The following is a 23,173-nucleotide window of genomic DNA, read 5'->3' on the forward strand; positions in this document are numbered from 1 at the left end:
GGCTAGCGGAGGCGTGGCTAGCAGAGACAGGCCGTAACCGAGCGCAGAGGAGGGCGGCTCTGGAGGGCGTGGCTAGCAGAGGCGAAACCAGCGGAGGTGGGGCGCGGCGGAGGCGAGCCAAAGACGAACGTACAGTAGGAGGGGGCGTGGCTAGCGGAGGCGGGCTACGCCCGAGCCGCGCGCGCAGGGTCGGATCGACGTGGGGGTGGGGAGGGTGACGGGGCGTAGCCGTACGCTAGAGGAGGCGGGCCATAGCCGAGCGTACAGTACGAAGGGGCGGGGCTTATAGGAGGCGTGGCCAGCGGAGGCGTGGCCGTCAGAGACAGGGCTGGCAGAGACCGGCCGAAACCGAGCGCAGAGGGGGCGGGGCTTAGCAGGGCGTTGCCAGGGGAGGCGTGGCCATAGGCGAACGTAGAGTAGGAAGGGGTGTGGCTTAGCGGAGTCGGGGCGTGGCGGAGCCGGGCCACAGGCAAATATAGGGTAGGAAGGGGCGTGGCTAACGGAGGCGCGGCCAGCCGAGGCGGGCCTACGCCCGATCCGCGCGCGCAGGGTCGGGGCCGGCGCCCGGGGCGGGCTCAGGGAGCGCGGTCGCTGCCCCGCCCAGCCCTCTTCCGCCGGCTCTTCCCTCCCTCCGAGTAGCGCGGTCGCAGCGGCCGGCGTTAGGGGCGGCGCTCGCGTGCCCCGAGGAATGCACTCGCAGCCCGGCTCCCGAGGCCTCCGGGACCCCGCCTCGCCACCGCCGCCGCCGCGCGCCCCGGCCGCGCCCCCGCCGCCCCTGGAGGCCGGGGGCTGCTCCCTCCAGCCGCCCCTGCACTGAGCGCCGCGCCGCGCCGCGCCTTTGTCCCCGGCGCGCTCGGCCGCCCCCTGGGACGCGCATGGGGGGGCCCGGCTGATGCCGCCGCCTCCGCGCCGCCCTCCGAGGCTGCGTCCGCAGGAGCCCGGCCCCGCGCGGACCCCTCCCCGCGCCCCGCGACCCCCGGGATCTCTGCGCGCCCCACATGGAGGCGCGCGCGCTGGCCGAGGCGGACGCCGCCGGCCCCCGAGAAGGACCCGCGGAGCCCACCGCGGGCGCCCCGGAGCCCGAGCCGCTCGCCTACCGGCCGGACGACTTCCACATGCGGGCCACCGTGGGTGAGTTCTGTGCGCCGCCGCCGCCACCGGGGGGGACTCGGGCCGGCACACAAAAGCGTCGCGTGCGCTCGCCCCTCTAGCGCCGCCTCCCCGGGCGCGCCCTTCTGGCGCGGTCCCTCCCCGCCTGCCTACGCGGGGGTCCCCGAGCGCCCCTACACTTGGAGGGCTTCTCCCCGCCCCCCGACGCCCCTGGTCCTGGAGAGCCTTCCCTCTCTCCCGATCGTCCAAACTCTCTTTATTTACATCTCGCCCCACCCCCCAGAACCCCCCACCCCCCAGCAGCCTTGCCGTTGTCTGGACTGTCCCCCTACCTCCCGAGCGCTCCTCTGTTTAGAAGGCCTACCCACCTTGGTCATTAAGAGCCACTCCACCTGCGGGCACTCTCTCAGGATTTTTCAAAGTCTCTTTATTGCGATTTCCCGCCCGGTACACCCGTCCCCCCCACCTCCCCAGCAACCATTCCTTTCTCTGGACTGTCTCCCCAGCACTCATAGATTTAGAAGGCTCCCCCCCAACCCCGCCCCTTGAGATCTCGTCTCCCCACCTGCGGGCGCACTCTCTCGATCTTTCAAAGTCTCTTTATTGAGATTGCCGCCCCCCCGCCCCAACACCGCGCGGTGCCCCCCAGCAACCATCTCCTTGTCTGGCCGCTCTCACCCGCCCCCCCATCCCGACGTCACAAAGCCTGCCGGGGATCAGTTCACACTGGTGGTCTCGCGCGGGCCCTCCCCACCCCGCTGCCCACCCGGGTCGGGACTCTTGGGCACACAGGCAGCTTCTGTGGAGACACCTGCCGACTTCACTTTGGTTAGTCTCCTCTTCCCCTGTCCAGCAGCAGGATGCTCCCGCTTGGACTTTAGAATTCTGGGGTGCCTCCGTGGCGTTCTGGGGGGAGGTTCCTTACATCGCAGTTCTTTTCCTGTGTGCATTTGAACATCTGGGGTGGCCCGTGGAGTTTTGGGGGGCAGTGGACGGCATTGGAAGTAGATGACAGCAGAAACATCGTGGTACTTTTCCTGTGTACCTTTGAAACTTGGCATTTCTTTTTTTTTTTTTTTTGCAACACTAACTTTCCACCTTTGTACCTGACCACTCCTACGCAACTGAATAGGTAACGTTTCCTGGTCCCAGGGCACCTCGGTCCCCAGACATGTTGGTTTCTGGAGTCCGCCCCCGAGTGGTTAGAATGTCCCAACCCCACAAGAGCGCTTCATTCAGCCCCGGGGGCTCAAGCCAGCCTGGGACTTCTTGACAACTCTTTGTTGCTAAGGGTCTTGTGCCAACCTGTCCCTCTTTTGCCTTTTTTTCATATTGTTGTGGGGTTGTGGAGAGACAAGAATACTGGAGTGGTTGGCCAGTGAAGGACAGGGGAGCCTGGTGTGCTGCAGTCCATGGGGTCACCCCCAAGAGTCAGACATGACTTAGCAACTCGACACCCACCACTATCACCACCCTCTTTTTCAAGGGAGGAAGCACTGAGTTCAGGGTCATGCTTGAGGCTTCACAAGACCAAAGGGCACAGCCAGAGTGGCCTTGAAACTTCCCCTTTCATCTGAAACCTCTTGGCCATGTGTAGTCAGCAGTGAGGAAAGGGTCCCCAGGAAGCCTGGTTTGGGATAGAGTGCATTGATGTCACCCTCCTTCTGTCCTGCCGTTCACGTCCTCTCCCTGTCTGCCCGGTTCTTCTCTTGCTCCTTCCATCTTCTCTGTCTCTGCCTGTCTCTTCCCTTTCCTGTCTCTGTCCCTCCTTCTCAATTTCATCTCTCTCCCGTTTTTACTCTCTGTGTCTCTCACATTCTCTGTCTTCTCTCTCTCTCTTCCTCTCTCTGGGGCACTCCACTGGGCTGATTTAAGAAGCTGCCTGTGTTTTTTTTTTATTTGCAGGCAGCAGAGGAGGTGAGAAACCCCAGATCGAGGGGCAGCCACCCCCCCACCCCCGCCGCCCCCTCTAGCTAAAACACACACCAGCAATGGAAAGTTAGTGGAGGCCCCACCGGGCCCTTGGCACACAGCTCTGGCAATTGGATCTGTTTGGGGCACTGAAGCCAGTCTCTCGAGAAAGATGCCAGGGCGTCCGGCGGGGCCCCCTGGGGGCAGGTGGGTGGACTGCGGGCTGTGACGTAGCCTGGTGTCTGCAGCCCCCTGGGGACACTCTGGGCGCTTGCCTGGTGGGCATGGGGAGCCCCGGTGAGTCATCTGGTCCTTAAAAATAGAGCGCCACTGCTTCTGGGGACGGAGCGGAGCCAAGTAGGGTAAGAGGAGCTGTCTTTGCCTATCTTAATGAAGAAGATGCTTATGCTTCAAGGATAACTTCCTGTGGGCTCCAAGGGTATGAAGGGAGAGCCAGGTCATCCATATTCAGGATGTTGGACTAGCTCAGGTGTGGAACCAGGGTGTGTGTGTGTGTGTGTCGCTTTGGAGCTTTGCTGACTTTTTTTTTTTAATTTATTTTTTTACTGAAGGATAATTGCTTGACAGAATTTTGTTGTTTTCTGTCAAACCTCAACATGAATCAGCCATTACTGGTATACTGCTGAGTTTTTCTTTTGAAATCACCTTTGGCCAAGACCTTTTTCTTTAATGTTAAAAAAGATTCGTGTGAGAGAATCTTTTAACATTAAAGAAAAGTCAGGCAGACGCACTGCCTGAGATGCTAAGAAACTCAGAATGAGCTTGAAAAAGTCCTAAATCCTCCGGACGTGTCACAGGTTCCAGTAACCTGATATCATACGGTGTCCGGGACAAAAGTGCGAGGCTGCCTGCTGTTAGAATGCAGTCCAGACTAGCCTGCTGTCTCTTCATCCCAAGTTTCCACTTGGGGAAAGTACAATTTCCCTTTTCAGTGCTCACGGACCCATGCCTCACCAGCCCCCATCACAAACTGGCTCCCCTGGTGTCTATGAACTGCCTGTGCGCGCTCTTCCAGCTGAGGAAGGCCTTTCTGCATGCCATGAAAGGAACCCACACACAAAACACCAAACAAACTAACCGCTCCCACAAGCCTCTCAGCCTTTATCACGGGCCCCACCCCCTCGGAAACTTCCAGAATGAGTCAGGGTGGCCGGACCTGTTCCCCAGCCTGAATGTGTCACTCGCTGTGTTGTGTCCGACTCTCTGCAACCTCGTGGACTGTAGCCCGCCAGGCTCCTCTGTCCAGGGGGGATTCTCCAGGCAAGGATACTGCAGTGAGTTGCCGCTCTCTTCTTCAGGGGGATCTTCCCGACCCAGGGGTTGAACCCGGGTCTCCTGCATTGGCAGGCAGATTCGTTACCAACTGAGCCACCACCCTGAAGGGTGTATTAGCGTCCAGGCCTTGCATAGTGAGGCATTTTCAACTGGTCTCGTGTCCACTCCAGTGGGTCAGCTCTTCTGTTTTCTTACCAACACACATTGTTTTTTTTTTTCCCATGCTTTCGTTTCGCCTGTGCGCTGAGCCCCGGGGGAGTGACCTGTGGGACTGAATTTCTGACTCATCATCCCCCAGGGATGGTTGTGAGGACGTTTGATCTCTCAGCGCAGGTGGAACGTGGTAGGTGGGCACAGGTGTGCTTCATCCTGATATAGCAAAAAAAAAAAGGGGGGGGCCAGGGCTTCTCAGATGGTGAGACGCCCCCCTCGGCCCCCCAGCCTCCCCGGTGTTGGGCGGAGGGACCGTGACCTCAGAAGCCACCTGGCAGGAGACGGCCCAGTTCTTGGGGAGTCCACAACATCTTGGAGAGCTTGACTAAGGAGGACAGTCAGTGATCAGATGCTCTAGTTCTGTGCTCCTGGATAAACCCTCTCTGGGAAACTGTCCAGAATTGTTGACTAGCTCTCCACGAATTGGAACAGCTTGGAAGAAAGCTCAGCTTGTATTGGTGAAAAATCTCACAAAGGGCATTTTTCTTTATTTATTTTAAAAATGTTTATTTGGCGGTACCAGGTCTTAGCTGTGGCTCATGGGATCTAGTCCCCCGACCAGGGAGTGAACCTGGGCCCCCTGCATTGGGAGTGCGGCGTCTTATCCACTGGACCACCACGGAAGTCCATGAAGGGCATTTTTTAAAGGGCTTGGAGCGGCGGGGGTGGGGTGGGGTACCATCTTGGCTAAACTGATTTCCTTGATTGGGAAACTCAGGCTCAGTTACAGCAGGAATGGTTTGCAGCCACGCTTGATTTCTTGCCATGAGCACAAACAGTGGTTGTATTAAAAAGAAATGTTTTGGAATAATAGGAGGCGTGCAGGGGATACCCAAAACCCACGCCTAGGCTCGTGTATCAATCACAAAGCTTTCCCTCCTGGGACATCTTCTTTAGCTATCATACGATATCAAAACCAGGATGTTGGCTGTACATACGGCTATATTTAAAGTAGAAAAGCAACAAGGACCTGCTGGGCAGCACAGGGAACTCTGCTCAAGACTCTGTAATAATCTTATGGTCACCAGGGGGAAGGATGGGGGGAAGGGATAGTCAGGGAGTTTGGGATGGACATGGACACACTGCTGTATTTAACATGGAGAACCAGCAAGGACCTGCTGTCCAGCACAGGGAACTCTCTGCTCCATGTCATGTGGCAGCCTGGCTGGGAGGGGAGTTTGGGGGAGAAGGGATGCGTGTATATATATGCCTGAGTCCCTTTGCTGTCTATGTTGTTGATCGGCTATATTGCAGTATAAAATATAAAGCTTTTTATCTTTTATTTTTTTTAGAAAATGAACCAGGATGTTGGAATGGGTTCCATATCGTGTTGAGAGAGCATAGCCCCGATCACTATGCCCACTTTTCATGGAAGCTCTTTTGAGAGTGTGAGGAGGGTGTGTGTGTGTGTGTGAGGAGGGGGTGTGTGTGTGTGTAGTTCTCTGCAGTTTTATCCTGTGTGTCCGTCTGGGCAGCCCCCTCCCATGTCTGAGATCGAGATCAAGGCACAAAACTCATTCCCTGACCACGGGAGTGTGCTCACACCTGACTTTTTTTTTTTTTTCGTTTTAGCGTAGCATCACGCTGTCAGAAAGCCGTGTGTTCTTACGATCTGGGAGTCCTTCCATAGTGAATAATTAAACCCATACTCTTCTCTCTTACGATTGTTTTCCTCTCAGCTGCTACGCCTCTTGGTTCCCCAGAATCGACCGTAATCTTTCTCCCTCCCACGTGGACAAGCTCCTGCTCCCAAACCACAACACAAACATAACCTCCGTGGCCGGTGGAATCCTGCCGGGCGAGATCTCCCATGCTGGTGAATGACTCCTTGTCCGGGAGGTGTTGACAGGAGTTGCCATTAGGAGGGATTGTGGTTTCTTGTCCCACGATACTGTTCGTGTGCCCCTTTTAATCTTAACTCACCTTGCGTGGATGCGGATGATAGTTTCATCCTGAGAGCATCACGGCAACTTCGCAAGTTAGGTAACAGACCAGAAAAGAATATTGCTTCTTACAGAAGTCCTGCAGGCTCTTTGTCCTCATTAAAAAAAAAAAAAAGTTGATTTATTAATTTTTTTTTACTCTTTGGCCATGCTGTGTGGCTTGTGAGATCTTAGTTTCCTGACCAGGGATCGAACCTGTACCCCCTGTGTTGGAAGCATGGCGTCTTGACCCCTAGACCACCAGGGAAGTCTCCGTTTCTTCTCATTTTTTTTAAAGACTGCAGTGACATTGATGTGACGTGAAAGGAACTGTTTTCAAGAGAACTGTCCACTGGCCTTTTGCATATTCAGAGTTGCGTGGCCCTCGCCTCTGTGAGGTTGCAGAACATTTTTGTCCCCCACAAAGGAGACTCTCTCCCAGTCATCCCCGCCCCGCACCCCAGCCATTTCTTGCTCTTCCAGCCGTTGAGAACCCCCTGTCTGCTGTCTGTCTCCATGGTTTTGCCTGTTCCATGTTGTCATCTTCACACAGACTCTGTTTCCTCAGGTTCCATCTCTGCGGGGCGAGGCCTTTGTAAACTTTTCATCTCCAAGCGTTGTAGCTCAGCGGATAAAGAAGCCACCTGTCGATGCAGGAGACCCGGGTTCGACCCCTGGGTCCGGAAGATTCCCCTGGAGAAGGAAATGGCAACCCACTCCAGTATTCTTGCCTGGAGAATCCCATGGACGGAGGAGCCCGGTGGGCTACAGTCCGTGGGGTTGCCAAGAGTCAGACATGACTGAGCGACTGACACTTTGCTTCAAGAGAAGCTTGGGAGGTGCAGAGGCGATGGTTCCCTGTTTGGGAGAAAGAAAGGGAAAACTAGCCTGAGGAAACAAAAATACCGGAGTGGGAGGACCATCCAGGAGTAGAAATGTGCAACGAAAAACAGTTGCATTCTCGTTCTCACTCGGGGAAAGAGGGAGACAGGAATGAATTAACAACCCACAGGTATGGCCACACAAAACCTGTGGTCCTGGGTAGGCTAGACCCTCGGCCACGGACACACACAAAAATCATGTCCCCTCACAGTGGAACCTTACTTTGAAACAGGGTCTCTGCAGACGTGATGGACTGAGGGGTCTGAGATGAGGTCCTCCTGGATGGGGGTGGCCCTAAACCCCAGTGACAGGATTCTTATAAGACACACAAGAGGAGAGACATGGATGCAGAGGAGAAGCCACATGGAGACGGAGGCAGAGACGGGAGGGAAGCGGCCACCAGCCCAGGGACGGACGCCTGGAGCCTGCAGAAGCTGGAAGAGGTGGGGAGGACCCTCCCCTGCAGCCTCTGCAGGGAGCTCAGCCCTGGGACCCCTCGACCTCAGACATCTGGTCCCCAGGGCTGGGGCCGGGTGGATGTGTGTGGTTGCTAAGCCCCCACATTGTAGGAGCCCCAGGAAGCTCATACAACTACCAGAGAGGGCTGCAGAGTAGCTTTCTACGTGACTTTGGAGCTTGGTCTGTGAATAATGGGTTAGCCTAAATCCTTGGAGGTCGAGGACCCCCGGTTCCATGTCAGACGAGTGTTTTCCAAGGTTATTCTTATCCCACGCAGAAGGTGTCTGAAGCCAGAAAGCCACGTGTTCATTTCAGAGGACTCTGCGTGCCTGCTCAGTCACTCAGTCGTGTCCGGCTCTTTGGGACCCCATGGACTGTAGCCCACCAGGCTACCTCTTTCCATGGCAAGAACACTGGAGTGGGTTGATTCTGCAGGGGGGTCTTCCCGACCCAGGGATCGAACCCGCGTCCCAGACGTCTCCTGCATGGCCAGGTGGATTCTTTACTGCTAGTGCCACCTGGGGAAGCCCCTTCAGAGGATGAGGCACCCCTCATTCACTGCTTGGCAGAGCTCCATGGGCAGAGTCTCCACCAGCTTCCCGTGTGGTCAGGCCCGCGGGTACCATCTTGAATCCGTGCCGACCTTGGTGTCTTTGTGGGGCATGGGCCCACCAGGAACACCATCCATGGGGAATCTTATCAGCAACACAGATCAGCTTCTCATGGTTCTGGGGGCTGGGAGTTCAAAGTCAGGGTGGTTGAATTTTGCTCCGAGATGTCTCCTGGGTTGACTTCTAGCGGCGTCCTCAAGGGTGCTGGATAGCAGGAAGCTCTTCTAAGGATGGTAATCCCATCCTCGTGAATTCTTCTCAGCCTCATCCCCTCCCAGAGAGCCACTTCAAGACACCATCACGTGTCCGTGGGGGTGTGGGGGTGTGTGTGTGGTGTTTGGACTTCCACCTGAGTGTTTTGAAGGGACATGCGCATTCAGTCCATAAGACCGGGGTTGACGTCTCCTGGCGTGTTGACCTACCTTCCCTTGAGGTCAAAGGTTGACCTGCCTTTGGGGCTGCAGGTGGCCGTCTCCAGCAGCACCATCACGTTGCCACGTCCTAGAACCCTCCCAGGAGGACACCTGTCCCCTTGGGGCTGGGGACAAAGCCTCCTTGACCCCCTCCTGGGTCATCCGGTACATCAGGACACGGTGGGTGATGCTGATGTCAGCCTTGCTCCTGGGATGGGTACCACTGAGGAGGTCACGTCTGTCTCTAAGGAAAGGGCCAGAACAGTATGTGACACGGGCGTGACCATCCCCTCCCTGGGTCACTTGACCCTTGTAACCACCTTGTCCTTCCTGTTGGGGAGAGAAGAGAAGAAAAAACAGCCGCATTCACAATTCTCAGGAAACCTTCCTCATTCGCTTTGGGCATCACGCCGTGGGGCTTTCCTGGTATTTTCCCCAAGTTTTTTTTTTTTTTTAGGCACCCACGTGTCACCACCCTCAGACCATTCAAAAATGTTTCCCTTTGTCCTCTTTTTGCTGAAACTGCAACTGCTTTTCCTTGCTGGGAAGAACCAGTCAATACCGGGAAAAAGCAAGGTTCACTTTTTGAGAGCTCCGGTCCCATGGAAGGCCACAAGCATCTCCCTGGATTTTCACGGAAGTCTCGGGGAGGAAAGGGAGGCGACCAGGGCGTTTCGGGGTGTCCTCCCCAGATGCTCAGGATGCGAGCTGATTGGAGTTTGCCGTGAGAGCATGTGGCTCCTGGTTTGGCAGACAGCTGTGTTCATGCTGTGTCTACAAACACAGAGAGAAGAAGGAAGTGTCATTTCTGGGGTCTCCTCTTCTGAGGACATGTAGACAGGCCCTCCTGGATTAGGGCTCCACCCTAAGGACATCCTTACTCCTTAGAGATTTCATCTCCATTTACCGTCCCACCAGGATGATGAGTCGTGTCCAACTCTTTTGCGACCCCAGTGGATCTTCCCGACCTAGAAATGGAACCTGAGTCTCCCGCATTGCAGGCAGATTTTTTTACCATCTGAGCCACCAGGGAAAGCCTTGGGACAATTTAAGACCCGTCACAGCTAAATAAATAAATACTTTAAAAAAAAAAGAAAAGCTCTTCCTTACGACAGATGGGAAACACGATGACCAAAAGATGGGGCTGGAGGTGTGTGTGTGTGTGCAGTGGGGAAGGTATTCATGACCACTTGAGGCTGTCAGGCTGTACTGGAGTGTCCACTAATTGCCACCTCCACCAGGCAGGCCCCTCCCTGGTGCTGGACAAGTAGAACCAGTTCTGAATGTTACAGGAGGGCCCCAGCCCCAGGACTGCTCCTGGATAAGACGCAAAACCTTCCCTTCGAGGAGGAGCTTCTGGCTCCGGGATGCGCCTTTAGACACGCAGCTCTGAGCCACGGGTCTTGGAGTGGGGACGTCGGGCAGGCAGCTGCGTGGAATCCCGGAAACCACGCTCGTATCCGTATCAACCTGGGTGGCGGACACGCGGCTGATAGAGGGGAGGCTTGTTCGCAAGGAGCCTTTAGAGTGTCGCTTGATTGAACATCACGAGTCCATTTACTTCCCTTTTTTTTGATAAGCTTTGTTCAGTCGGGAAGTCCTGTCTGACTCTTTATTACCCCGTGGACTGAAGCACTCCAGGCTTCCTGGTCCTTGACTGTCTGCTCGAGTTTACTTAAACTCATGTCCATCAATAAACTTAGGCCGTTTTTATTTTTCTGAGGCTACCCTTCGAAGAATAACCAAACCAACACTACAGATACTCCTGTGCTTCTGTGTCAGTGACTCAGTCCTGTTTCACTCTTTGCGACCTCATGGAGTGTATCCCACCAGGCTCCTCTGTCCATGAGATTCTCCAGGCATTCCCTTCTCCAGGGGATCTTCCCGACCCAAAGATCGAACCCCAGTCTCCTGCCTTTGCAGGCGGATTCTTTATGGTCTGAGGCACAAGGGAAATTAATGAATGCTTGTAAGCTACTCTTAATTGCAGAAATAGCCTTCCCCACATTTCAGGGCTAGGATCTCCGATGCTACGGTGGATTGGGTGGACAGAATGCTGCGTCTTTTGCTAAATTCCTGAGGCTGAAGTGCCAATACTTAAGCCACCTGATGTGAAGAGCTGACTCATTGGAAAAGACCCTGATGCTGGGAAAGATTGAAGGCTGGAGGAGAAGGGGAGGACAGAGGATGAGACGGTTGGATGGCATCACTGACTCGATGGACATGAGTTTGAGTAAGCTGCGGGAGTTGGTGATGGACAGGGAGGCCTGGCGTGCTGCAGTCCATGGGGTCCCAGAGTCCGACACGACTTGAGTGAGTGAACTGAACTGAAGAGACATTTCTAAGTGTGAGGTGAGGAATGATCAGCAGGTACACTATGCTTGACTTTATCTTACAATCTGTAAACAATACATTAGAATACGTGAGTCGACACCCCTTTTCTGAAGGAATACCCGAGAGAGAAGTAGCAATAAAGTCATAATTGCGAGTCATCCATCAGATGAAATAATTCAGTTCAAGCATGTCTCTTTCCAAGAGCCGGGGACTGGGCATGTGGTCAGGAAGGAAATACAGTGTGCTTTTTAACCTTGTATGAGAAATGGGGTTCAGTTCCGTGTTGCTGAACGTAGTTGGGTTTCTGCTGGTCTCTGAATTCTCTCCCGATGGTTCTTGTGGACACTTGCTTGATGAGGCAGCTCATCGCAGGGGAGGAGTTTGGAGGGAAGCCTCCCTGGGGTTCCTGTGAAAAGGCGGACGATGACTTGAATGGATGGCTTCACCCTGCTGGTTCCTTCTCTTGGGAGCCTCTTCGCAGAACAAAGGAGCCAGCGCATCTGAGGCTGGGTGTGGCCAGCGGGGCTCCAGCTGCAGAGAAAGCCGGCCTTTGTAGTGGTGAGGGCGCCCGGAGTCTGAGTGTGGAGGGACAGATGGAAGCAGGGCTCTGTATTCCTGAGCGGTGTGTGTGTGTGTGCGCGTGCGTGCGCACGCACGCTTAGCCCTGAGGCTTGCAGGAAGCAGGGAAGAGGTGGACAGTGAACTGGCTTATGTTTGGAAGCAATTCCTTCCCCCCCTCAAAAAAATAAAATTATTTAGTTCAGGTTGAAAACTCAAGCTTGGAGTCTAAAGTAAACTAAAGTGTTACTCGCTTAGTCATGTCCAACTCTGTGCAGCCTCATGGACTGCAGCACGCCAGGCCTCCGTGTCCTTCACCAACTCCCGCAGCTTGCTCAAACTCATGTGCATCAAGTCGGTGATGCCGTCCAGCCATCTCATCCTCTGTCGTCCCCTTCTCCTCCTGCCCTCAATCTTTCCCAGCATCAGGGTGTTTTCCAGTGAGTCAGCTCTTTGCCTCAGGACCTATTGTATAACACAGGGAACTCTGCTCAATACTGTGTAATAACCTTATGGTTGCCAGTGGGAAGGATGGGGGAAGGGACAGTTAGGGAGTCTGGGATGGACATGGACACACTGCTATATTTAACGTGGAGAACCAGCAAGGACCTTCTGGACACCTCAGGGAACTCTGCTCAATACTGTGTAATAACCTTATGGTTCCCAGGGGGAAGGATGGGGAAGGGATAGTTAGGGAGTCTGGGATGGACATGGACACACTGCTGTATTTAACATGGAGAACCAGCAAGGACCTGCTGGACAGCACAGGGAACTCTGCTCGATACTCTGTAATAACCTTATGGTTGCCAGGGGGAAGGATGGGGGAAGGGATAGTCAGGGAGTCTGGGATGGACATGGACACACTGCTGTATTTAACATGGGAAACTACAGTGTCATTTTTTGGAAATTCTACTTGAGTGACAGTTTCCATTTATCCTTAACACCTTCATAAAAAAAAAAAAAAAAGGCAAATTTACCTGTTATAAAAAAAAAAAAAAACACCCCACCAAGGAGTCAGAGGATTACGTGGATGCTTGAATGTAAATAGTTACTGTTGGGATGTGATTTTAGTCACAAAGATGTTCATTTACTTGATCCTCAAAAAGATTAGTTAGCTTTTTTTTTGGTAACAGATTTTGGGGTATTTGTTGTGTTGACTCATTGTATTCCTAGTTTTTTTTTTTTTTTTTTAAGGACTCTTCTTAGTGTTCTCCCAGAAGCCTGTTTCTAAGAGGTGTCCATTTCGGGACAATTGGCACGGCTTTCTTTAAAAGCAAAAGTAAAAATGCCCGGGACGACTGCTTTCGACATGACCCTTAGGATCGCCGTCTGGCACCTGGGATGCTCTTCACGGTTGGGTGTGTGGTTGGGTGGCCTTGGCTCTCGACCTCCTGGGTAAGGTCTGCCTTTGTGCAGGAAGAAAGCGGCTGCTTTTAATTGTCCAGCGATTTTGTGGGCTTTTCTTTCTGCCCGCACGAATTGGAGCACACACCCATATACATAGGAAGGTTTCTGGCCAAGGGTGGGGGGGACGGCGTGGAGAACAGTCCCAAACTTTCCTAACAGTTCTTTGCATGTTGACAAATAACTCTGGACGAAACCTGAAGCCCGCTGCCTCTTAGGATGGGAAACCCATCCTCTGTTCTGGGACTCAGTGCCTGGCTTGACTGTTGAGTCAGCTCGAATGTAGTGCCTACCTGGGCAGGTAGTTCCCAGGTGTGTGTGTGTGTGTGTGTGTGTGTGAAAGTCACCCCGTCATGTCTGACTCTTTGCAGCCCCATGGAATGTACAGTCCATGGAATTCTCCAGGCCATAATACTGGAGTGGGTAGCCTTTCTCTTCTCCAGGGGGATCTTTCCAACCCAGGGATCAAATCCAGGTCTCCCGCATTGCAGGCGAATTCTTTACCACCTAAGCCACCAGGCAAGTTCCCAGGTAGACAGTTCCAAACCTGCCCCGGAAGGTGGTTTGTATTTGTCCTTTAAAACATCTTAGTTCGGAAGCAGTGTGACCTCTGAGGATCAGGGTTCTAGGCTGCTGCGTTCGTAGCCCAGAAAAGACGCCAGTGAATGGTTTCAAACATCTCGCAGTGATACGAGAGCAGAAGACTGCATTAGTGTAAAATTAGGATGTCAGGACAGCCCAGGAACCACCCGGCCACACTGAGAGCGGGTGAATTCTTGAAGGAAGGCAAATTGACAGGTGGGCTGTGGAGACGGAGTGACCAGCTTTTATTTGGACTCTTGAGGAATGATTGGGGTGGTCCTAGGAGTAACAGATCCACCTGCCACGCACGAGACCTGGGCTCAATCCCTGGGTTCGGAAGATCCCCTGAAGAAGGGCATGGCAACCCACTCCAGGATTCTTGCTTGGAGAATCCCACGGACAGAGGAGCCTGGTGGGCTACAGTCCACAGGGTTGCAGGGAGTCAGCCACGACTGAGCAAACCAGCACACATTTTCGGTTAACTTGAGGAATGGAGATGTCGTCTTTCAGTGGCTTTTTATTAGTTGCCAGTGTTGAACTTGACTTTCCCAAGTGGCTTGGCGTGGCATCGCCCTTTGAAAACGGATCTCTGGCGTGTCCAGACTCTGCACCGACCCGCCGTGCCTGGGCTTGCAGAACACTGTGTGTGTCCTGGGAGATGACTGAGCTCTCTGGCTCCGGCCGGGGGCGTTTGGAGACACACTGCTGTTTGTTTTTCCTCATAGATGTACGGATCCCATGGGCTTGCCCAGAACACGGTTTGCGTGTGTCGGGCAACAATGAAGGCTGGGTGCTTACCCTAGTCCGGGGTCATGGGGGACTTTTTTGTTTAATGTGCTTCAGCATCTTTAAAAAAAAATTACTCATTTATGTATTTATCTGACTGCACCAGGTCTTAGCTCTGGCATGCGAGCTCCTAGTCACATGGCATCTGGTTCCCTGTTATTGTTGTTTAAGTTGCTAACCAGCGTCTGACACTTTGCGACCCCATGGACTGCAGCACGCCAGGCTTCCCTGTCCATCACCATCTCCCAGAGTTTGCTCAAACTCGTGTCCATTGAGTTGGTGACGCCACCCAACCATTTCGTCCTCTGTTATCCCCTTCTCCTCCTGCCCTCAATCCCTCCCAGCATCAGGGTGTTTTCCAGTTAGTCAACTCTTCGCATGAGGTGGCCAAAGCATTGGAGTTTCAACTTCAGCATCAGTCCTTCCAATGAACACCAAGACTGATTTCCTCTAGGATGGATTGGTTGGATCTCATTGCAGTCCAGGGGAATCTCAAGAGTCTTTTCCAACACCACAGTTCAAAGCCATCAATTCTTCGGCACTCAGCTTTCTTTATAGTCCAACTCTCACATCCATACATGACTACTGGAAAAACCACAGCTCTGACTAGACAGACCTTTGTTGTCAAAGTAATGTCTCTGCTTTTGAATATGTTGTCTAGGTTGGTCATAGCTTTTCTTCCAAGGAGCAAGCGTCTTTCAATTTCATGGGTGCAGTCAGCGTCCACAGTGGTTTCAGGCCCCAGGAAAATAAAATCAGCCACTATTTGCATTGTTTCCCCCTCTATTTGCCATGAAGCGAAGGGACTGGAATCTGTGATCTTAGTTTTTTGAATGTTGGCTTTTAAGCCAGCTTTTTCACTCTCAGTTCCCTGACCAGGGATCAAACCTGCGTGTTAGAAGGCGATATCTCAACCGCTGAAACACCAGGGAAGTCCTTTTTCTTGCCTCCTTAACAGGAGAAGACAAGCAACCTAACTGTGATCGGTACGTTGACAACTGTCCGAGACATCAAGATAGCAGAAGGCTTGAGATCCCAGAACAGATGAAAAATTCAGGGAACCTAAGAGACGATAAAAACCAAGAGGGGAACCTGAGAGGAATATTTTTTTTAACAAGTCTCACTTTGAGTCCCCTTTTCAGAGCAGTTTGACAAGATAATGTGTTGAACAAAAGCAGGAGGGGGCAATAAGTCACAGTCGGTTTTTGGCAGGCTGGACGGACATGACAAAGGAGGAGGGTCTTATTCATTATGGTCAGTTTTGTTCTCGTTATGGAGCTGAGGGCTCCCAAAGGCACCGCTTTCACCTACAGCTTTCTCTTGTGGGCTTGGGGGGGTGTCCCCAAGGCGGTGCTTGCTGGGGGTCCGTCTCTCTCCGTGAACATCCAGGGGTCCCCTTGTGTTGGCTTCCTGGAGCTGTTGTTACAAACCATTACTAACCAGGTGGCTTAAAACCACACCCATCCATCGTTTCTCAGTCCTGGAGACCAGACGTCCGAGGTCAAGGTGTCCGAGAACTGAGCTCCCTGCAGAGTCTCCAGGGGAGGGTCCTTCCCACCTCTTCCAGCTTCTGGGGGCTCCAGGCGTCCGTCCCTGGGGCTGTTGGAACCTGCGTGACCTTCCAGCGTCTATAGTAACAGATGAAACCTGGGGCTTGAAACTACAGACATCCATCCCCCTTGTACCCCGAGTCCCGGGGACCAGAAACCCTGAGTCCTGGGGACCAGACGTCTGAGGTCAGGGTGTCCCAGGGCTGGGCTCCCTGCAGAGGCTCCAGGGGAGGGTCCTCCTCGCCTCTTCCAGCTTTTGGGGGCTCCGGGCGTCCGTCCCTGGGCTGGTGGCGGCCTCCCTCCCGTCTCCGCCTCTGTCTCCACGTGGCTTCTCCTGTGTCCGTTTCTCTCCTCCTCTGTGTCTTATAAGGAGCCTGTTCTTGGGTTTAGGGCCACCCCCATCCAAGAGGAACCTCATCTCAGACCCTTCACTCCATCACGTCTGCAAATACCTTCTTTCCAAGTAACTCCCCATTCTAAAGTTTGGCGGCGGGGGAGGGGGGGGAACTTCCTGGATGGTCCAGGGGCTAAGACTCCATGCTCCCAGCGCAGGGGGGCCTAGGTTTGAACCATGGTCAGGGAAGTAGTTGCCACATGCAGCAGCTGTGACCAAGTTTCAGCCAAGTAAATTAAAAGAGTGTGTGCTAGTCGCTCAATCATGTTCTGCTCTCTGGACCCCATGGGCTGTAGCCCCACCAGGCTCCTCTGTCCATGGGAGTCTCCAGGCAAGAATACTGGAGTGGGTTGCCCTTCCCTCCTCCAGGGGATCTTCCCCACACAGGGACTGAACCTGGGTCTCCCGCATGGCAGGCGGATTCTTTACCAGCTGGGCCAAATTAAAATAAATAAATATTTAAAAAAAAAAAAAAGGGTTGCAGGCGGACGGTAATCTTGTTTCGGGCACAAACAACCTTCCAGCCACTGTATCCCACACCCTCCGCTTGTCCGGAGGCTCCAGCACGGAACTTGTCGCCAGCTTCTCCCCCAAACAAAGCAACTCCGCAGACCCCTCTGGACACCCACCAGGGTTCCCCTATCTGCGAGGGGACCGTCAGGACCTTCTCAGATGCTTCACCCACCCCCTGTCGTCCTCCCTGCCTTGGCTCCCTCTGCCAGCCCCATCCCCGCCGATTCCCAAGCAGCATTTTCTCTTTGAGTTTGCAAGCCCCTCTTTTTCGGTTCTTCTCGCTGCCTTCTGTGGCCACAGGGAAATCTCTGAAACAAACTGAAAACACACCAGAGCTCAGATGAGCTAGGCCACTTCCCCTTTGTCTGCCCCGTGACTTCCTGGAACTTGCCTCTCCCAAAGAACTTGGTGGATGGCTTTCGAAAGGCCGGCCCTTCTCTGCCCCCGTTTCCTCTGCCCCCTTGAATCTCAGCTCTTGTCTGTGGCTGTCACCAATGTTCATTTCAACTAGACCGCAAGCTCCAGTCTTCTCCCTCCTCCCGTTTCCACTGCAAACTTCAGTTGCTCAGTCGTGTCCGACTCTTTGCGACCCCATGGACTGCAGAACACCAGGCCTCCCTGTCCATCACCAACTCCCGGAGTTTACTCATGTCCATCTAGTCGGTGACGCCACCCAGCCATCTCGTCCCCTTCTCCTCCCGCCTTCAATCTTTCCCAGCATCAGGGTCTTTTCTAATGAGTCCGTTCTTTGCATCAGGCAGCCAAAGAATTGGAGTTTCAGCATCAGTCCTTCCAATGAATATTCAGGACTGATTTCCTTTAGGACTGGCTTCCTCCAAAGACAGTGTCTTGGGAGTTCCCTGGGGGTTTGGTGTTAAAGACTCCACGCTCCCAGTGCAGGGGGACAGAGGTTCCATCCCTGGTCAGCTAACTACATCCCACATGCCATGACTAAATATACTGTGTGTTCAAACTGAGGCACAGTACAGCCAAATATAAGTCTAGCCTCCGTGAGGGCTTCCCTGGTGACTCAGTCGATAAAGAATCTGCCTGCAATGCGAGAGACCTGGGTTTGATCCCTGGGTCGGGGAGCTCCTCTGGAGGAGGAAATGGCAACCCACTCCAGTATTCTTGGCTGGAGAATCCCATGGACAGAGGAGCCTGGTGGGCTGCAGTCCATGGGGTTGTAAAGAGTCGGACACGACAAAGCACGGACCACATGACATTGTCACGTCCCACCCTGGATGCAGCTTCGACTTTTAAAGTGGCCAGCTCGTGTTATCAAATTACAGAGACCAACCTTTGCCTCTGGGTCAAGAGTTACCAGGCGAGGTTCAGAGCAGCTCGTATCTCCTGTCAGGGAGCCCAGTGCAAGAGCAGGAATTCGAGGCATCTCCTTTGTAACATTTGTTAGCAGTGGGAGTTGGGCTGGAGGCTTCCCTTGTTCCTGGTTTTCTTTTGTGATTGTACACGTTGTATCTTTGATAGGAGACAGAGTAACTTAAATAGCCTGTGACTAGAAGAATTGGGGGGGGGTGCTGAAGTATCTGTTCTATTTTTATCTTTTAAAAATAAGTATCTTACAGAATAAAGGAGGTGACTGTGGAACGGAATGCGGCTTGACTCCGCAGCATTTTGAGGGAATGACTGGTTTTTGTTTTTGAAAGCCTGTCTAGACGAGTGGACTCACAAGGGCGGTCTGCCCCACCCAGCGCCCAGCTGAACTGTGTCCAGCTTATTCAGCTGATCTTTGAAGCTGAAGATTCCAAGCTTAAAAACAAAAAAAAAAAAAACAAAAAAAACTTCATGACTTTATCCAAAGCACACATTTTTTTGAGGGTAGATTTTGCTTATTAAGAGAGAATTCCCAAATCAATAAAATTCACCTGTTGGAAGGGTCCAGTTCCGTGATTTTAAGTTTAATCAAAGTTAGCACACATTTTTTACAGAACTCCTGAAGGTTCCCCCACCCCCAGTGAAACAGGAGTTGGGACTCGTTTGCAGCCATAATTTCCAAAAGCCAACTTTTATTCTGTGTTTCTTAATCTTTTTTATTTTATGCTGGAGTATTGCCGATTAACAATGCTGTGATGGTTTGAGGTGAACAGCAAAGGGGCTCAGCCATCCATACACATGTACCCCTTCTCCCCCAGACTCCCCTCCAGCCAGGCTGCCGCGTGACACTGAGCAGAGCTCCCTGTGCTGGACAGCAGGTCCTTGCTGGTTCTCCATGTTAAACACAGCAGTGTGTCCATGTCCATCCCAGACTCCCTGACTATCCCTTTCCCCATCCTTCCCCCTGGGAACCATAAGGTTGTTACAGAGGATTGAGCAGAGTCCCCTGTGCTGGACAGCAGGTCCTTGCTGGTTCTCCATGTTAAACACAGCAGTGTGTCCATGTCCATCCCAGACTCCCTGACTATCCCTTTCCCCATCCTTCCCCCTGGGAACCATAAGGTTATTACAGAGTATTGAGCAGAGTCCCCTGTGCTGGACAGCAGGTCCTTGCTGGTTCTCCATGTTACATACAGCAGTGTGTCCATGTCCATCCCACACTCCTTAACTTATCTCTTCCCCCTGGCAATCATGAGTTTCTTTTCTAAGTCTTGTGCGTCTCTTTCTGTTTTGTATGTTAAGTTCATTTTTCTCTTGTTGATATGCAGTGGTGTCTTAGCTTCAGGTGTATGGCAAAGTGAATCATTTATACATATATCTCCTCTCTTTTTAAAGATTCTTTCACATATAGGTCATTACAGAGTATTGAATAGAGTTCCCTGTGCTATATAGTAGGTCCTTGTTCATTTTCTATTTTCTGCATCGTGTGTGTGTGGGTGTGCTCCGTCATTCAGTCCTGTCTGACTCTTTGCGACCCCATGGACTGTATCCCACCAGGCTCCTCTGTCCATGGGCTTCTCCAGCCAAGAAGACTGGAGTGGGGTGCCATTTCCTTCTCCAGGGGGATCTTCCCAACTCAGGGATCAAACCTGGGTCTCCAGCATTGAAGACAGATCCTTGACTGTCTGAACCACCAGAGAAGCCCGTTTAAAGCACAAACTCGGGCATTTTCAAGGAAGCAGTGCTACCGGGTTTGGCCAAAAAAAGTTCGTTTGCCTAGCAAACCGATTGTTCTATAAAATTCTTGGTGAAAATGAAAAATGTTTTTCACTTTTACTCAAAACAGGATGAACTTTCTGGTCCACCCAGTGCTTGTGAATGTCTGAAACAGGAAGAAAAGGTAATTTCTCATCAGGCGAAAGACATAGTCCAGTTCCCTGTTTTTCAGCAGAACCCAGGAGATTAAATTCATCCGTGTAGGATCTTCTTGTACGTTTAGCCAGGCTTTGGTAAACCTCTGCCTTGGTGGGATTTCCATGTGGACTCTAAACTCACCGGTTGTTACCATCGTCCTGTTGTTTCACTAGTCTTTTCCTTTATGTGTGAAATAATGTTTCTTTTTAAATGTGTCTTCAGATGGTTTGTTTCTAATCTTTTCATCATCAAGGTCATGACAGCCCACTCCACAATTCTTGCCTGGAGAATCCCATGGACAGAGGAGCCTGGTGAGCTACAGTCCGTGGGGGTGGTAAAGACCTGGACACGACTGATCGAGTAACACTTCCATTAGTCTCATTATACTTTCATCATGAAAGGGTGAATATGTCCTTCAGGATGGGGTCTTTTCGTTCTTAAACACAAGAGAGAAATATGTAAGAAAATGCTACTGGTATTAAAAACAATAAAAGCTGTGTGATTCTTCCAAGTTAAATTGTGTCAGAGGTATCTGGAAAAAGATACAGAAGCATCACATACTTTATTTGATTCGTGCAGTGTCAAGGATAAAAAATGTAACACAAGGTGTCAGCATGTAAGAAAATGCCCCTGAAGGTCTCCATGATGTGGAACCATTAAAACCAATGCGATTTCTTCCAAATTGTGTCAGAGGTATCTAAAAATAAAAAAAAGATACAGTCTCATCACATATTTGATTCCTGCAGTCTCAAGGATAAAAAATACAGTTATTGGGAAGCAAGACTTTATGTCTTAAGAGAAGTGTTACTGTGTCCATTTTCTGCATGAGATACCATGCATAGATACATTTAGAAACATTTTCTTATAACCTGAGGAATCCTTTCCTTCCACTAATTAAAATGTACAGTGCGAGTGAAGTTCATAAAAAGGAACGTGGATTTTGGCAGCCTTCTTGGAGAAACTTCTTCTTTTAGGAAGTCTGAGAGTAATTCTCCTTTCTAGCCAGGGTGTGTTCCCAGTAAGGACTGCCCAGGGGCTCACCCCACGGGTAGCAAAAACTCAGCAGCGTTTCCTTTGCCAAGAAAATGTTGCTATTCTTAGCCAGAAGCAGACACACTGTTTGTGCATGATTCTTTTGATAAGCTTTTGCAAAGTTCATCACTTTTCCAGAACAGGCTGGCTTCTCTTTTTATGATTTCTCATTGTCTTTCTTGCAAATTTCTCCTCATCAGCGTTAATCTGGACAAAGACAATTAAGCGTGGTATCCTCACCGCTGGCCTTTAATTTCCTGAAATTTTCCCAGACCACGTCAGCGTGTCCAGAGACCTGAGCGGAGCTCCGTTGGGGCACTTGAAACATGTACATTTCCATGTCCAGACCTGTTCTCAAACAGGAGGAAGATTAAAGCTGTGTTAGGTTCTATCTGCAAAAACATAAACGTGTGGTATTAAGTGATTAAACAACAAGGATCCTCAGACAATTCCTGAGCCTTGTTTGGTTGAATTCGTAGCCCCTGGTGCAGCCATAACAAATTTCCACCAAATTGGGAAGCTTGAAACTGTAGACATTCATCTTCTCTGAACCCTGGGGACCAGACGTCTGAGGTCAGGGTGTCCCAGGGCTGAGCTCCCTGCAGAGGCTCCAGGGCAGGGTCCTTCCCACCTCTTCCAGCTTCTGGGGGCTCCAGGCGTCCGTCCCTGGGCTGGTGGCCGCCTCCCTCCCGTCTCTGTCTGCGTCTCCACGTGGCTTCTCCTCTGTGTCTCTGTCTCTCCTGTTCTGTGTCTTATGAGGACCCTGTCCTTGGGTTTACGACCACCCCTGGTGACTCAGACAGTAAAGAATCTACCTGCAATGCAGGAGACCGGGGTTCAATCCCTGTGTCCGGAAAATCCCCTGGAGGAGGGCATGGCAACCCACTCCAGTATTCTTGCCTGGAGCATCCCCATGAACAGAGGAGCCTGGCGGGCTACAGTCCATGGGGTCGCAAAGAGTCAGCTCGTCACTGCCGAGCGACTAAACGGCAGCGAGAGTTAATTACAGTGTTGGCTTCATTTCAGGTGTAGAGCACAGTGACTCAGTTACGTATCTGTTCTTTTTTTACATTCTCTTTCCATACACGGTTACTACGAGATGTGGAGTAGAATTCCCTGTGCTGTCCAGCAGTAGCTCCCTGCTTGTCCATTTTCCACATAGTCGTGTGTGTCTGTTCATCCCAAACTCCTCATTTAACCCTCCCCCAACCCTTTCCCCTTCAGTCGCCGTAAGTTTGTTTTCTGTGTCTCGTCCTGATTTAGAAAAGTGGCAAGAAAAAGACACGTCAAAGGAATGTATTTGTCGTGCTTTCCCATTCTGCCTTTAACTACGTGTGTGTTTTCTCTGGGATGACTCATTTCCAGAAACGATGGTCAGTCACTCTCATCAAAGGACAATTCAGGGGCAGGTTATGCTTCTTGTCCTTCAGCCGCTGATTCGTGTCCGTCTCTCTGCAACCCCATGGACTGCAGCACGCCAGGCCTCCCTGTCCATCCACAACTCCCAGACTTTATCCAAACTCATGTCCATCGAGTCATTGATGCCATCCAACAATCTCATCCTCTGTCGTCCCCTTCTCCTCCTGCCTTCAATCTTTCCCAGCAGCAGGGTCTTTTCCACTGAGTCAGTTTTTTGGCCAGTTCAGGTGGCCAGGGTATTGGAATTTCAGCTTCAGCATCAATCAGTCCTTCCAGTGAATATTCAGGACTGATTTCCTTTAGGATGGACTGGTTGGATCTCCTTGCAAGGGACTCTCAAGTGTTTTCCAGCCCCACAGTTCGAAAGCATCAGTGCTTAAGTGCGCTCAGCCTTCCTTATGGTCCAGCTCTCACATCCATGCGTCGCTCCTGGAAGAACCACAGCTGTGACTCTTTGTAGCTTTCTCGTAGTCAAGTGATGCTGTGTGTGTGCACGAATTTAACTTGACTATTGCAGAGGAGTGTCTGTCGCCTG

The 23,173-nt window shown here is 52.1% G+C and overlaps 1 protein-coding gene across 4 annotated transcripts in view; it reads left to right on the forward strand.

Moving 5' to 3' along the window:
• The first annotated feature begins 479 nt into the window (after positions 1-479).
• PRKX (protein kinase cAMP-dependent X-linked catalytic subunit) overlaps positions 480-23,173 on the forward strand; it is a 105,539-nt gene continuing 82,845 nt past the window's right edge. For 2 of the 4 annotated variants that reach the window (XR_008708610.1, XM_055565039.1), the window contains exon 1: positions 487-1,131. Coding sequence is in view for 3 of the 4 variants with exons in the window: in XM_055565039.1 (XP_055421014.1) it covers positions 999-1,131 (133 nt within the window). In the remaining variant the exon portion in view is untranslated. Of the gene's footprint in view, positions 1,132-23,173 lie in introns of all 4 variants that reach the window. The other 2 variants (XM_055565042.1, XM_055565040.1) reach the window with 2 other exon arrangements.

Source organism: Bubalus kerabau, chromosome X (genome assembly GCF_029407905.1).
Source record: "Bubalus kerabau isolate K-KA32 ecotype Philippines breed swamp buffalo chromosome X, PCC_UOA_SB_1v2, whole genome shotgun sequence".
NCBI classification, from domain to species: domain Eukaryota; kingdom Metazoa; phylum Chordata; class Mammalia; order Artiodactyla; family Bovidae; genus Bubalus; species Bubalus kerabau.